Source organism: Ursus americanus, chromosome 26 (genome assembly GCF_024610735.1).
Source record: "Ursus americanus isolate L20-20 chromosome 26, mUrsAme1.1.p, whole genome shotgun sequence".
Classification (NCBI taxonomy): domain Eukaryota; kingdom Metazoa; phylum Chordata; class Mammalia; order Carnivora; family Ursidae; genus Ursus; species Ursus americanus.
In genome coordinates, this window is record NC_142152.1 from 11655273 (window position 1) to 11672024 (window position 16752).

The 16752-nt window shown below is 47.2% G+C and overlaps 1 protein-coding gene across 1 annotated transcript in view; it reads left to right on the plus strand.

The window, feature by feature from the left end:
* Positions 1-16752, plus strand: part of FNTB (farnesyltransferase, CAAX box, subunit beta) — a 61507-nt gene that overhangs the window by 13978 nt on the left and 30777 nt on the right. The window contains exons 3-4 of the mRNA XM_045810579.2: positions 10555-10627; positions 12896-12987. Of these exons, the coding sequence (XP_045666535.1) occupies positions 10555-10627; positions 12896-12987 (165 nt within the window). The remainder of the gene's footprint in view (positions 1-10554; positions 10628-12895; positions 12988-16752) is intronic.

Here is a 16752-nt window from a genome sequence, read left to right on the forward strand (position 1 = left end):
GAAGGGTTTCTTGACCTTGTGGCCACCTGGTAAGCTTATGACCCCAACTCCTTTCTCTATTAGAAAGCTGTTTAGAGGAGACGCTCTCCTCGACCTGAACCATCAGATGTTACATGGGAGACCCCCCAAGGCCTGGACTCCGAGGTCTGAAGATGGGGAGGGGAAGTTCATGTTTCTGTTGCTTAGTCGTGACCTGCTGCTCCAGTGTTCAGATCAGAATTCTCAAGATTTTCTTTTTCATATGACACTTTGAAACAGATGGAGAGTCCAGGGGGTGGCAAAGGATGGATTCTTTTGACGTATATTGTGATTTGACTGGGAAGAGGTGACGAGTTTGAGCTTCCCCCAGCCCGACCCTTATTGGTAACTGTGGAGCTGCTACCAAGGATGAAGTTTCCAGGGAGAAAATACAGTGCCTTTTGTTTTCCTTGGCACTTAGCAAGTTGAAGTTTTCAAAGCCATTTGATGTCAGAAATTCCAAAGGGCACTATAAGCAGAAACTTATTTAAGTTGAACCCTTATTTTCTCTTGTTTGTGGTTTATAATGTATCACACTAGGATTTCATGAGGATATTTCATCCCGCTATTAGCATGTCTCTCCCAGTCCCAAGTTGTTTCTCCAGAACCATCCTGTGTCATAGTTCCAGCCGTCAGAACGGATCAGGAGTCTGAAACTGTGTGTGGTCATGGTTTTATCTTAGTGATACAGCACTCTGCCTTGACCCCCTCGGGACAAAGGGCAGTTGGGCTGCTGGCTGATTCGCTCTGGCTGGGAAACGGGGAGCTAAGGTCTTGCCTGAGCCCTGAGCCCCCTGCTTCAGAGACCGAACAGAAAACTCCAGGCCAGTCAGGCTCTGGGTGCTCTGACTTACTGGACCACCACGCATGGTTCCAGCCTGAGTTCACTTTGTGTCTTTTTTACCACCATTATATTTTGCCATTATTTCCTTGAAAAAGAAATTTTCTTCTGGAAATTCTGATTAGCCAAAGCAGAAAACAACTGGAAAAGGCAAATTGGAAAAAGGAAAAGGCAGGTGGGAAGGTCATCTTCATTTTTCTTCCCTGGGGAAGGAAAGAGGGAAAACAGCAACTAAGTAGAGGAGTCTTTCCCCAAACTGCTGAACTGAATCTGTGTATGTTAACTTAAAGCTCAATCCCCAATAAATGAATTGTTGCTCGTCAGGAGCCGCAGCTGGAGATTAGAAAATGAAGCCGTTCGTTTAAACGGCTCGGGGGCTGGAGCTAATATAACAGCGTATGTCAAATCTACTTAAATAACATTTTTACAAAATAGCTTTTTAAACGTATTTTATTTTCTTCCAAGTTTTTATTTAAACATGGTTTATATCTTAGAATAATCTCCAAGATATATTAAATGGAAAAAGAAAAATACAGAAAAATATGTGTCATAATCTGCCATTTGTGCTAAAGAGAAAGCAGAGTGTTTTTACAAATCAGTCAACAAACAGCTGAGGGGGGCGGGTGGGCACCAGCTCTGCCCAGTACAGGCGAGGCTTCTTCAGAGGTGGTGGGACTTGGTGGTGGTGAGGGGTGTGATTGCTTTAGGGGGGCCTTTGTGCCTAGCGGCTGCATCCCAGTGACTCACCTGATTGGGCTCTGAGTCACTGTCTGCTGTCTGGGGCTCTGTGGACACATGTTCCCTGTGTTTCCAAGGGGACTTTTGATCATTTAACATTCCTTTTCACCCACCGTCAGAATAGACCCTTGGACTTTTCTTTTATTCTTACTGAGATGTGAGGGAGAATGGGAGGTTACGTAGTCTGGGAGGAAGAAGTGGTGTTTTGGGAATGGTGCTAGAGGACAATACAAAAATTAAGTCCCCTGAATTCGCAGGTCTCAGGTCAGGTGTGGGTAGAAGACAAAGATGTTCCTCTTGGGTTTGGATCCTTCTGGAAGCAGAATATGTCAGGGCTCTGGGTTTATTTCAGGAACCTGACATTTTCCATTTTATCATTGTTGCCTATGAAAGTGAGTGTTTTAAAAGATGCTAATAAGCTTCTCATTATGTCACAGCATGCTAATTAATACTAGAGATATTACACATTTTAGCAGAATAGTTGAGTGAATGGCTGAAATAAAGCAACATATCAGCATAAAGCTGAAGCCAAACATCACCATCGTAGAACAAATTTCTAGGATAGAAGAATAAACCTGAAAATTTAGCAGAATTTTAAATTATTATCACAATTTCAATATTTAACATTTTAGAAGTCCAATTTTAAAAGTCTGACATAATGGAGGAACAAACCTTCGTTTTTAGCTAAAGTGAATATTCAGATACTAGCAATAAATCTAAATGACACGGCATGTTTGTTTTTGAGGTTATGTTGCTGATCAGTGTGATAGTATCACACACACGCCCAGGACCACTGACCGCACACAGCTCCAGGGATGCCAGGAATGATGCTGAGGGAGGCATTTGCCCATTGAACCTTCCAGTGCCACAGTCAAATACCAGATTTGGCTGAAATTCAAGGCTGAAGCTGAATGTCAGTACTTTCTACAATTATTTCCCATTCCAGAATGATTTCCCTCTCTCTTTAAGACAGTGAAACCTGCATCCTATCCTGGAGGGAAGTAGTCCCTCCCAGGGAGCTTTTTTTTTTTTTTTTTTTAAAGATTTATTTATTTATTTATTTATTTGACAGAGATAGAGACAGCCAGCGAGAGAGGGAACACAAGCAGGGGGAGTGGGAGAGGAAGAAGCAGGCTCATAGCAGAGGAGCCTGATGTGGGGCTCAATCCCAGAATACCAGGATCACGCCCTGAGCCGAAGGCAGACGCCTAACGATTGTGCCACCCAGGCGCCCCACCTCCCAGGGAGCTTTTTGACCGTGCTTTTAAATTTTGTTTGTCGGTAGCCTGCTTTCCCATGAAAGCTAATTTTTCCTTCCCTGTGGTTATTCTCACTGTTCCACACACTTAGGAATTTACCCCTTTCCATTTATTACATTAGCTTTAGTAAGAAATCCAAGATGCATACACTAAAGTCTCTCTCTCACATACTCCCATGTCAGTTTCCTCTTGGGAAACAGGGTGATCAAGGCCGACCCAGGTCCTACCCCCACTGGGCTCTTAGTCTCATGGGGGAGGTAGCCATTAAAGAAACAAATGCAAATACATAGTTACCAATGGGATGAGTGTGAAGGAAGGGAACGGGATGCTCTGAGAAAAACAGGGAGGATGTAATTTAGGTTTGGAAGTTAGGGGTATGCCTTAGTCTGTTCTGGCTGCTATAACAACTTATCGACGGAGTGGTTTAAACAAGAAACATTTATTTCTCACAGTTTTGAGGGCTGGGAAGTCCAAGGTCAAGGCACCAGCAGATTCGGTGTTTGATGAAGGCCCACTCCCTGGTTCATAAATGGTCACCTTCCCACTTTGTCCTCATGTGGTGGAAGGGGTGAGGGAGCCTCTTTTATAAGGTCACTAATCCCTTCATGACCTAATCACCTCCCAAAGGCCTTACTTCCTAATACCATCACACTGGGGATTAGGATCTCAACATGAATTTTGAAGGGACATTAACATTCAGTCTGTAGCAGAAGGCCTCTCAGAGAAAGTGGCTCTCAAGCTGAGACCTAGGGGGTGAGTAGGAGTTGGTCAGAGTTTAGGAGTCTAGGAGGTGGTCACAGTGTTGCAGACAGAGGGAACAGCGTGAGCTAAAGTCTTGAGACTGAGAAGAACAGAGCACAAAGAAGGCAGTGTGACTGGGGTTTAGTGAGGGCGTGAGGTGAGGTTGGAGAGAAGTAGGTGGAGGCACGTTATGCAGGGTCTTGAAACCCAAAGGGATTCACATCATAGTGAGAAATTACATTGTATTTACAATTTACATTGCTGCCCAGTACACATATATCTCTAAGCTCCTTTTCAGATAGTGGAACTGGACTTGCAGTATCCTTAACATATTTACTTACTTGATCCTTTCTCCTGTGTGTCCCCATCTCCCATCCCCCTCTGCACAGCCACATAGATGTCCTTCTCATCCACACGAGCACTGACATCCTGCATTCCCCGCCCACTGCCCCACTCCTGCACAGAGCCTATGTTCTTCTGCTTCTCCTAATGGCATGGCTGTAGGGCCGAATTGTTCAGGAAGGAAAGGCAAAGAGCTCTAGCTTTTCTATTTTAACTGCTTACACAGAAAAGATTTTTGGACAGAGGTGAATTGAGAATTAAGGAATAGTAAGGGCTGCTGTAACGAAATACCACAGACTAGGCGGCTGAAACAACGAAAATTTATTTTCTCGTGATCTTGGAGGTTGGAAGTCTAAGATCAAGGTGCTAGCAGGGTTGGTTTCTCCTGAGATCTCTCTCCTTGGCTTATCGGTGGCGTCCTCCTCATTGTGTCCTCAGATGGCCTCTCCTGTATATGCTTCTCCCTGGTGGCTCTTCCTCTTCTTATAAGGTCACCAGACCTCATTTAACCTTAAGTAACTCTTTAAAGACTCTCTCTCCAAATACAGTCACACTGGGGGGTTAGGGATTGAACGTATGAATTTGGGGGGACACGGTTCGGTTCGTATCAATAAGGCTCTTAGTACAGTTTCTGTTGACCAAAAGAAACTGGATATATGTCCCTTCAATTTAAAAGAATCATAAGCCTCAGAGGCAAAAATTCAGTCAGCATTGTGGCCCTTGAAGCTCTACATAAACACAGAAACCTTTTGCAAGTTTTTAGAATAACCTGTGCGTCTCAGCATTTGCGTGTGTGCGCGTTTATGATTAAGTGGGCAAAAATGAAAGAGAATAGTTTCCCTCGTGGAAATGCTCTCTGCATAGAATTCCTCTTTTCCTGCCTGGGGCTGGCCTTCAGATGAAACCAGCTAGAGGAACTTACTAGTTCCCTCCCGGCAGGGCTGCTAGGGCCTGGCTGAGTGAGGTTCAGCTGGGAGGGCGCTCTGGGGGAGCCTGCCCATAGGGACCAACCCGGAGCTGCCTCGAAGGTGACTGAGGCCCCCTTCAGTTAGGTATTTCCGGGCAGGTGAGGCTCCAGGTATCCGAGGCAGGATTTCTTACCTCTGGAGGCAGAAAAGCATTTGCCCCTGAGGTCTTTCACTTTGTAGTGACTAAAAAGCCCCTTGCCTGTCAAGTGAAGAGAAGACAAGGGAAAAGCTTTTTTCTCCAGGTTTCTCGTTTCTGTTTTCCCAGTAGGAGGAAGGGTTTGCTTAGGTGCGTAATTGGGCTCTCTCAGAATTCTCAGTCCCATAGGGCAGGGCGGCCTGTGGCGGGCGGGTCTCCTCAGCGTGGAGGGCGTGAGCACACTCAAGAGTCAGAGGAGCAGACCCCTGAGCCAGTCCAGTCACCTCTCTCCATGCCCTCAGACTGAACTGAACTCCCCCGGAGGTTTGTCATTCATTTAAACTGAAGGGACATATATCCAGGGAGAACACTCTCGTTAGGTCGGTCGGAAACTGGCCTTGCTGTGTACCTTTATTCTTTCCTCTGTTCGTTCGACAAATACACGTCGAGAGCCTGCTCTGTGCAGGAAACAGATGTGGAAGCCAGGCAGGAGCTCTCGTCAGAGTGACAAGGCAGTGGAGCAGGGACGCAGACTGACCAGGTGGTTGCAATAAGTGCACCCCCTTCTCACCTGGTCCCTTTCCCTAGCATTGTACTTAGGATCCCCAAATCCTATTTGCAGGACCCCTTCACCGTTGTCTTGCCTCACAGTTCCCAGTGAGGTGGCTAGTGTTCTCATCTGTTTTTCGCTTCTCTGCTCTGTGGCTTAGCCTCTCCAGGTTGGTGTATTCAAATTCTTCAATAGAAAAGAATTGACCTATAGAAAACCCACACCGTGAATGGGTCCTTTCAGATTTAGAAGTCAGGCCATCTGCCTCCAGATTCTGTACTTGCCCTCACCTGGCTTGGGTTTCTCAGCCTGCCCTCACTGATGGTCTCGCGGACCCTCCCGGTTCTCCTTGTCTGCACTGCCATCCTGGCCGCCCTCAGCTTCTCAGCCTGCGCCAGCATGCTTCACAGCTATTTGTCACCAGTTCCCTGGTCTCATTCAGGTCCCTCCTGCCTCTGCTTTTCTGCTCTTCCCCTCCTCCCAGGCCTTACCATGGCACCCCTATCCCTGCGTCTGCTGAAGGGGCCCAGCAAGCTTTCCAAGGAGAAAAGTCATGTGACGTTGCCTGCTGAGCGGCCTCACCAGAAGTTTTACTGCAAGCCACTACTGCTGTGTGCTCGCCTTACTCGTCTCTCGCAGATTCCCTGACACACTCACCGCCGTGACCAGTCTTGCCCCCTACCTCCTGAGAAACTCCAGGCTGTCCCACATGAGTTTCCTTCTTTCCCACTTCCAAGTCCTGTGTGTGACTAACTTCACACTTTCTCTCACTGTTTGCATCTCTGAGAATGGAGCATCCGTCCTTGTTGCCAGACTCCTCTCTCCTACTGAACTCTGCCCCAGCCCTCCTTCATCCCTTTTCTTAGGGACCGTCCTTGGTGGATTTTCTCTGGGCTCTTGCATTTTCAGCATCTTTGCTCTCAAGCAGTTTTTACCTCTCCTCTGGCTGAACCACCTGCCTTCCCCCCAGTGCCCCCTCAGGCTGCCAGTCTGTTGTCTTTCTTCCTTCACACGCGTCACATCACGCTTGGATTGTGCATTTGGTTTCCTGCCATTAGGCTTATCCCCACCCCAATCTATTCAGCATGCTGCAGCTCCTGGGATCTAGAAAATGCAGATCTGACCATGTCTTTCCCATGCCTAAAATACTTCAGCGACTGCTTTAAACATTTTTTTTACTTGCTTTTTTTTTTTTTCTGGTAACAGCTTTGAGATATAATTCAGATATCATACAATTCACCCATTTACAGTGTACAATTTAGTGGGTTTTAGTATATGGACAGAGTTATGCAGCCATCACCACAGTTAACTTTAGAGCGTTTTCGTCACCGCACAGAGAAACCCTGTCCCCTTTAGCTGTCACCCTCCCATTCCTTGGTTCCCACCCAGCCCCTGGCACCCGCTTCAGCTACTTTCTGTCTCTGGATTTGCCTCTTCCGGACATTTCATATAAATGGAATCGTACAATATGTGGTCTTTCTGTGACAGCTCCTTTTACTTAGTGTAGTTCCGAGGGTCATCTGGTGTTGATAGCACAGTGACTCCCGATGCATTTGGAAGTCCTGCGTGATCTGGTGGCTCTGTAGCTCTCCAGGCTGATTTCTCACGGCTCACTGCCTTGTACTTCTGCTCCGGCTGAACTAAACCTACACAAATGTGCCGTGTTGTTCCCTTCCTGAAACACCCACCCCATCCCCTTCTTTTTGGCCGGCTAACTCGTGTCCTTCCGGTCTCCTTCATTCCTTGACGCAGTGCTGTGTCCTTTGGGAAGTTTGTTCTGATCGCGCGCATGCCTTCCCGTGTGCTGCCAGAGCCCACCACGCTTCTCTCTCGGCCGGGGCTGTCACTGCCATGGACTTGTCTGCGTCCGCCTCTGGGCATAGCTCTAGGGAGCAGAGTCAGTGTCCACCCCACTGCGGGACACTCAGCCTACACACGGTGGGCTCTCAGAGTCCCGGCTCTTGGACCTCCTTGAAAGAGACATCGAGTCTGGCCTTCTCTTCTCCTTTATGCTCTGGAATCTGCCCTCACTGCTCCCTGAGCTCTCTCGAAGGTCACCAGACACTTTGTCATTTGTTCTCTTTTTCCTCAGTCTTGCTACAGCATTTGCGACGGTTAAATACCTCCGTGGAGTTCTCTCCTCCTACACGACATTCTTTAATTCTCTCCTCTGGCTCCTTGTCCTCTAAGCCCTTAAGGATGGGTCTTCCCCAGTTCAGCATTCAGGCCCTTCTCTTGGCTTTGTCCTCTACTCCTGCAGCTTCATCTGTCACCTGCGTGCAGATAAATGACTCCCAGTCTGTCTGTGTCACTTGGAGCGCTCTCCTGAGTCTTCTGTGTGTTTCCAACAGTGCAACCGACGTCGTCACCCAAATACACTTCCCGTGCCATACAGCCCACCTGCCCGTGGGTCATTGTGCTAATTTGAGCCCTAAGTACTCTAAGTACTTCCTCCCTGGTTGACACTGAGCACCGCCTTACCCCGTCTTCCCACCTCGCCTATCTCCACACTTCGTGGTCTCACTTGGCCCAGTTTGTAAACACATACTGAGTACCCGCTGCTGCAGATAATCTTTCTCAAGCATAGTTTTGGTCATTGCTTTTCTCAGCTCAGAACCTTCAGAATTTCACCTTCCACCCATCAGAATGGCTAGAGTCAAAAAGACAAGAAATAACAAGTGTCGGTGAGGATGTGGGGGAAAAGGAACCCTTGTGCACTGTTGGGAATGCAAACTGTCGTAGCCGCTGTGGAAAACAGTATGGAGGTGCCTCAGAAGATTACAAATAGAAGTACCGTATGATTCAGTAATTCCACTACTGGATATCTCCCCAAAGAAAACAAAAACACAAATTCAAAAAGATATGTGCACCCCTGTGTTTACTGCGGCATTATTTATATGGAAGATATGGAAGCCGGCTAAGTGTCCATCAATAGATAAATGGATAAAGAAGATGTGGTGTATATATACAATGGAATATTACCTAGCCATAAAAAAGAATGAGCTCTTGCCATTTGCAGCCACGTGGATGGACCTAGAGAGTATTATGCTAAGTGAAATAACAGAGAAAGACAAATACTATATGATTTCAGTTATATGTGGAATCTATAAAACAAATGAACAAACAAAAAGCAGAAACAGATCCATAAATACACAGAACAAACTGGTGGTTGCAGAGGGGAGGGGTGGAGGGAAGGCAGAATGGGTGAAGGGAAGTGGAAGATTCAGGCTTCTCGTTCTGGAATGAGTAAGTCACAGCATAGGAAATATCGTCAGTGGTATTGTATGGTGATAGATGGTAGCTACACTTGTAGTGAGGATAGCTTAATGCATACCCTTGTTGAATCACTAGGTTGAAACTAATGTTAACATCGTGTGTCAACTTTACTTCAATAAAAAAAAAATTTAAAAACACAGTTTAAGTGGAAAAAAACCCAAACCTTCAGGGTCTGTAGCCCTGGCCTTGGCCTTGCCCGTGCAGAAATTCCTCAGCTGGCATCCCAAACCTCTGTAAAAGGGCTTCAGTTGCCTTTTTGAGGACTCTTCTTTCATTCCTAGTATTCAGGCCAGGTCCCCCACCCCTCTTGCACGCTCTGTGCCTGCACTGCACAAGACAGTAGCCGTGTGTCTCCTGCAGCTACTTAAACTGAAATCAATTCAAATTAAATAAAATTTGAAATTCAGTTCCTCGGTCACACGGGCACATTTCAAATGCCCACTAACCACACGTGGCTGGTGTCTGCCTACTGGACAGCACAGATCCACTTGCATCATCGCGGAAAGTTCTTTTGGATAGCAGCTAGTCTGAACCTTTTTGTTTCTGCTCCTTCTGGCTACCGTCTCCTCCCCTCCTCACCATCCCTACTTGTGAACATCTCTCCCTCTACCGGGGCTTCCCACCTCGGATTCCACCTCTTCCACACAGCCTTTCCTGATCCTTCCTTTCTTTATGAGATGCCCTCACCCCTTCCCTTTAGAGCCTTGATAGTATTTTATCTGTGTTTCCTTTATGAAACCTACCCTTTTTTTTTCTCTGGTTGTAGCCACTTGTGTCTTTAACTCATTTCCAGTAGTGAACTGGGAGACTCTTTGAGGTCAAGACACATGAATGCTCTTACTCTGGGCATGATACAGAGAAATCGTTTTTGAACTGATCACCCAGAAGAGAATGGTTCTTTTTTAATTTGTGGAATTAGTAAGCACAGGGACTGTCTGGCCATTCTGTTCTTTTTTCCTTCCTCCCACAATCACACAGGCCTCTGCTGTGAGATGGAGCAAGAAGTGTAGCCCTGGCCTTGGCCTTGCCCGTGCAGGTGGCCATGGGCATGGGCGGCACATTCCATCTTCCAGCCAGAATTGCTGACATCAGCGCCAAGGAGACCAGCTGGCTCAGAATACAAATAGGGTCCTCCGGCCAGCGCAGTGGGTCAGCACGGAGGAGGTGGAATTTCAGGGAGGGAGTCGTAGACACACAACTGAGGAGCAGGCAGGGTACAAACGACCCGCCTGGGAGAAGTGAGCCCAGAAGAAATGACTGGAATGACAGACGCTGACCAAGTCAGGGAAGTGGTAAGGCTCAGGTTGGAATTGCTCACAGGACGGGGAGCTGCAAGGTGTCTGTTCACAGTTAGACCCCGGAGAAGCTTTCTGGATGGTTTGTCATTGCCTGGCCACATGTGTTCATTGTGGCTTTTTGCTGAGCCAAAGTTACCTACCACAAAGGAGAGGAACTCACCCAAAGCGTCAGCCAGCACATTTTCAGACACTTTAGGGACATTCAGGTGCTGGCCTCTTCTGTCTGGTTTAGCTGCCCTTGGGAGCTAAAGAAGATGCTGGTTATCCACTTGTTGACCATGGGGGGGATGTCCGGCAGCTGAGAGTGTGTGCACGTGCACACGTGTGTTCTCTAGTGGGGTGGAAGAGAAGCATAAGACTAGGTTTTCAAGCTCTTTGTCTTTCCAGGCTAATTTTGCAGAGGGAGAAGCACTTCCATTATCTGAAAAGAGGGCTTCGACAGCTGACAGACGCCTATGAGGTAAGCACACTGCCCAGGGGCTCAAATGGATGGTCAGCCAGACGTCTAGTCCTTTTTTCTGTTGGAATGTGAAACACTTGTGGGCCTGACCTGCTGCCCAGTCACTCCGTGAACCCGTGGGTGTGGCAGGAGCCAGGTACGCAGGAGCCTGGACCCCCAGAGCCGGGACTCCCCGTTCTGAAAGGGCAGAACCAGGTCTCTTGTGGTGTCCTCCTCTCGGAGGGACAGAGCACCCTAGATGGAGTGGGACTTTCTTGCACCATTAGATAGTGGTGAGGGGTTCACGTGCTTTCTTCTGGCCACCGCTTGTCAGCTGGGGAAAAGGCAGTTACTGTCCATCCCTAATCCTTTGCCCTGTAAGCGGATGGATCTAATTCCTATGCCGGCCAAAGGATCAGTATATAAATCCCAGTGAGGACTTCCACAGTTGAATATGTAAAAATGCCCACACTTAAGGTGCATTTTAAATCACATTCCTCAGAGTCCTGGGGTTCCACAGAGGGGCCTCAGGGGAGGGCAGTGGTGGTAGAGGAGGGGGAAGGGTGTTGGGAAGGTGGCAGGCAGGGGATGAATGTGAACAGGAGGGCTCCAGTCTTCCTGCTTCACCTTATTCAAAGCAGCTGTGCTTTGAATTTGCTTTTTATTTGGGAGTCTACATTTGATTATTTACAGCAGGGATTGGCCAGCTGAAACACCTGTAGACCCAAGCAGGTAGCATATATAAGAGAAGTGGGCAGGTGGGAGGGAGACTGAGGCACACCCAAGGCCCCGTGCTTTCCCTCTGTTCCTGCCAGGTGCTGATTTCCAGGAATGCAGACCCAGGCTGGCCAGATCTCTCCTTCTCTCTCTCTCTCTCTCTCTCTCTCTCTCTCTCTCTCTCTCCCCCCCAAGTTAAGCCAGAAATTCAGATTTCTTTATGAATCTCCCAATGCCTAAATGTTGCAACTAATTCTAATTAAAAAACAAAACACTACAGGGAACAAGCAGAACATGCCTGTGGACTAGACTTGGCCTTGGGTTCAGAGTTTCCAATCCTTGACACAGGTCCTCACTGGTTAGGGTGCAGCGAGCCCCGGTACAGTTAATACCGTACCAGCTAACAGTGGAATGAGTGCCGAACGCTTACCATGCCTTATCTCACCTGCTTATCTCACCCGGTACAGGACGTAGGTCAGTATTGTTTACAGGTAAGGAAGCCGCTGTCGCAGGATTAAATCATTTTCTCAGAAGCACAGAGCTATAAGAGGAGGAGCTGGACTCTATCCCAGGCAGGTGGGATCCAAACCCCTTCTCTCCAGGTGGTGGCCTAGCCACAGCTGGGGACGGTCAGTGCATTTATGAAGAGGGTTGCTGGGGCCAATGGAAAGAGCACTGGAATGGGAGTCTAAAATCCTGGCTTCTTGTCTCAGCTCTGACATTTGATGGTCTTTGTCATCTGGAAAAAGTTAATCCCTGTGGACCTCATTTATATACTTTTAATCTGGAAAACTGGAGCAGTAAGGCTACCTGCCTGCCTGCCTTGAGCGCTCTATCCATGTTGATGGGTTGAATTGGGATCCCAGGCGGCTCACACTTCACCTTGGGAAGCCTATCCCAGCCCCTGAGGCAGAATCAGGCTCTGCATGCGCTCCCTCTGGACTCAGCTCCTGCCCATTGCAGCGCACGTGGTCATTCAGGTACGTGCACGCGTGTCATGTGCGATCTTGTTCCAGAAAGCCGTAAGGTAACTCGTGCTTACATGCATCTGTCTAGAGGCCTCTTCCTCTACCGAGAAACACACACGTTCTATATCCCAAGCATCTCAAGAGTAGGAACTAAGTTTTATTCATTATTGTGCCCCCGCCCCGTATCTAATACAGTGCTTGGCACACACAGGAAGTACTAAATATTCGTTGAATCAAGGAATGAGTTAATCCGGGAAATCGCTGTCTGAGAGCCTAGAGCTCCTTGGGTCTACGAGGAGGAAACAGCATCACTTAGCTTCCTAGCATGTGGCTGCTGCTCTGCTGAGCCTTCCTTAGGCGCCTCTCCGGGGAGGACCTGGTGGGCTCAAGGTAAACTTCTTTGTCCCAGTGTCCTTTCTGCACATACGGTCACTTCAGCTGCTGACTGGGGCCACAAAGCAAGCGTCCTTCGTTCACTAATTGTTCAGAGGGTGCCCTCCTCCTCCTTTCCAGGCTGCCGGGGTGAGACAGATGGTGCCTTGTCAGCGGCCTGGTGGAATGATTCTGAATAAGGGGTGTGTTTTCTCCCCTGTGCCTTTCACAGTGTCTGGACGCCAGCCGCCCGTGGCTCTGCTATTGGATCCTGCACAGCTTGGAACTACTAGACGAACCCATCCCCCAGATGGTGGCCACAGAGTGAGTCTGGCTTCAGGGAATCTGGGCTGTTCTTGAAAAGTCCGTTTTGAGTTGGGGGTTCTTTTTGTTTTGTTTCTATTTTATTGATTTTGAATGAAAAGCACATCGTGCTACAAAGATACCCTTGCCCTCCCCTTGACCCCAGGAACTTCCTGAAACTCCTCCGCTTTAGAAGCCTGTTGTGAGCTCGTGGGTAGAACAAGACTTTGAACTCCCAAGAGAAGGATTCTGGTTTCTTCTGTGGCCTTTTCTTTTGGCTCTTGCTCTGGTCTTTGAGAAAATTCTTCATCATCAATTCTGATTTTGCCAGAAAGTACAGTGTGAATTCGAATAGCGTCTGTGGGGAAGCATGTGCCAACCCAACGAACAAAAATGCCTTTGCCTTCCCTAAACACCTCCATAGACATGTCCCCTCACCAGTGCCTGGGGGACGGTGTAGCTCTTGATGGTACTAGATGTCTTACAGCCTCGGTGTGCAAGTGCCTCGACCCACAGTTCTCTTAAGCTTCGGATTTATGAGTAGAGATCTAAGCAACTAAGATTCTCCCCAAACTGCCGGTGCAGATGTGTTCTGGGAACGACTGTGGCACGTCATCCTTAGAAGCGCATCACGATTTATATTTTAAAGCAGAAACTTATCATCACTGCAGTCTTAGGGATACCTGGGGTAGGAAAGGGCAGCCGGGGATTGGATCCGATGCCCCCGTTCTCAGGGAGAGAGAGCACATTCCCTTGGCAGCACCTGGAGTTCCTCTGCTCCCCTGGCGCTTCTGAGGTTGAGGAGTCCGGGAGGGAAGGCCCAAGAGCTGGGTTCACGTTCTCGCAGCACGCAGCGCTGGCTGTGTGAGGATGCGTGCAGGCTAGCCTGGCCCCGCCCTGGTCCCAGTGCCCCTGCCTGGGTCACACTGTCAGGTCAGAAGAACAGAACCACACATTGTCTCATTCATTCTGTCTTAACAATAACCTCTCATTCTTGCCTTCCTGGGCAGGGTGTCTTGTGATGACTGTGGATGGGGAAGATAATAAAGAATTAGGCAATTAACCCTTGTGATGTGTTCGCTGCTCTCTGAGGGAGAGGAAAGATACGCATTGTCCTCATCATGGTGCTGCCGAAAGCCTAGTTGCTTCTAGCTGTGGAAGTAGAATTGGACCCAGTTTCTGCAATAACAGGAATTTAATTGTCAAAGGCCCATGTGTTTTTGAAATACCAGTTGGGGGTTGTGGATTGTTTGGGAAGTTTCTCCCCCACACATACACAATCAGGATGTACAGCAGGACAACGGGAGAGTCGCACATGAGAGAAGAGAAAGAGAAATAGAGGATTCGGGGGCAGAGAAGAACAGGTGTGCCCGGGAGGAAGACGTGGTTCCTGAAGAGGAAGACCTGGGGTCACACCTGGGTCAGCATCGATTTTGGGTTTGCTCTAGGTCATAGACTTGGTGTTGTATAGGTAAGGCTTTGCTCAGGAAGTGTCAGAGCGGCGTTCGTGGTAACGTCAGATAGGAGGAGAGGACCCCTTTAAAGGGCTTTTCACAGTGAACAACTGGACGCAACCCCAATACCCACAGTAGGGATGTGTTAAAGTGTATTTGAAGCTTAAGTAAAATACGGTGCAGTGCAGACAGTGAAATACTGGGCAGCCATTTAAAACCTAAAGGTAACAGATGTTATCTAGACTTGCTGTGATCATTTTGCAATATATACAAATACCGAATCACTGTGTTGTACACCTGAAACTAAATGGAACACATCAGTTATACTTTAATAAGAATGTATACATATGAAGTGCATATTTGTTTATACAGATGCATGCGGACTCCCTGCTCCGGGGGCTGTCTGCTTCTCCCTCTCCCTCTGCCGCTCCCCCTGCTCATGCTCTCTCTCTCTCAAATAACTAAATAAAATCTTTAAAAATGCATACATTTATGTAGAAAGATGTTCATGATTTAAGTGAAAAAAGGTGGTTAAAAAGATTCAACTTCTGAAGGTGAAAAATATAGCTGGTTACATGCCTAGAGAAAACCAAAACGTGCACACACCTGGTAGTAGTTATTTCTGGATGGGGGTTATTTGCATGTTTTAAAATGTTATTTACTTTATTGTTTTGTAGTTAAAAGAATGCTTTAAATCTAAAAAGCTGGTTTGTTCTAATTTCAAACACCACGCGATAGTGATGAGACTTTCTGCTTCCCAGCTGCCTTCAAGTCTTTACTTGTGGTTCTTCTGGATATTGATTTAACAAACTTTTAAAGAATTCCTTGAACTTCCCAATAGTGAATTTTGTTTTGTGCCTAGCAGACAGTTAATTCTAGGTGCAAATAATATCTGTTATCAACAAGCTTAGTAGCTTTGACAAATAAGGGAATAAACTATTTTTAGTAAGATACGGAGAAATCTTACTGACTTAAAATATGGGGGTTTTTTAAAAGACAATCTGATATCGGATATTGCCTTTTTGTTTATTTTGCACAGAGAAAAGAAACGCTTTGAAAACGTGGTCACGTTTCTATTCCCCTCTTCATACAGGTATTGAGGTGCAGAGGTTAGGTCTGGAGTATTATTATTTTCCTGTCCTTTTCCTTCCCCACTCCACCACCTAGTATAGGTGTCTCTCTCTCTCTCTCTCTCTCTCTCCACCACCTAGTATAGGTCTCTGTCTCTCTGTCTCTGTCTCTGTCTCTCTCTCTCTCTCTCTCACACACACACACACACACACACACACACACACACACACACGTTTCTCTTTCCTGTTTTATTCAGTGTTGTGCTTCTGTTTGTTTAGGGAACAGTATGATAGGCTGAGTTCCCTCTAGTGGACAGAATCACTTTTTCAGCTACTGTGACTGCCAGCTGAAGCCAGCAAGGCCAGGTTTTTACTGCTGGTCTCAGACCGACCTTTCAAGAACAGTATATTCATAGGTAGGAGTATAGCTTGCCACTCTGGAGAGACTGTCTACACATTTGCACATGTTTACCTGAAATACATGAATATCTTGGAACCAGACTAAGTACATTTGTTGGTGATATTGCAGCACAGAAGGAAGCACCCTTTAATGAGAATCCCATGCTTTGTTATTGAAAACTACTTGAATGTAACACACAAAGTGAAACCACAGGGAGACCACTGTACTGTTAAAGTTAGGTTGTTAGCTCCTGTAAGAGCTAAAAATTGTCTCTAACCTAATTGTTTTAGGACTTCTCCGCTTATAAAGTTTTTTCCAAATACTAAATTTAAATTTTCATGTGTCAGTGTTCTACTGTTTCCCTTTCAAAAGGTTATTAGTAGCTGATCCTCTTAATAGCTCTTTAAATATTTTTCCTTTTAATTTTTAAATACAATTTGTCTGTTTCCTTACCTTTCTATGAAGATACCTCATCTCGTCCTTTGTGTTCTGGGCATTTTTGGGCCAGACGCCTCTGGGGGCTAGTGGGTCCAGGTCAGGGGTGCTGCCACATATCCTCCATAGGACAGTTCCCACAGCGAACAGCTATGCAGTCCAAAATGTCAGTAGTGCCAAGGTGGAGAAGCCCTGCTCTAAAATGACCGACTTCAGCCTTGACCATAGTTCCAGAAGAGCAGCGTCCAGAGGATGGCCGCTCTTGGTGGAGTCAAACAACGTGTCAGACTCTGCAGGCCACACTGGGCTCCTGGGATCGGTGCAGAGCCCACCTGCCTTTCACCCGTTCACTGCTGGCCTCTGCCGGGAAGGACTTTTCCTCTCCCTCGCACTCAGCTCAAGTTGTATGGTACCTTGGAGTTGAAAA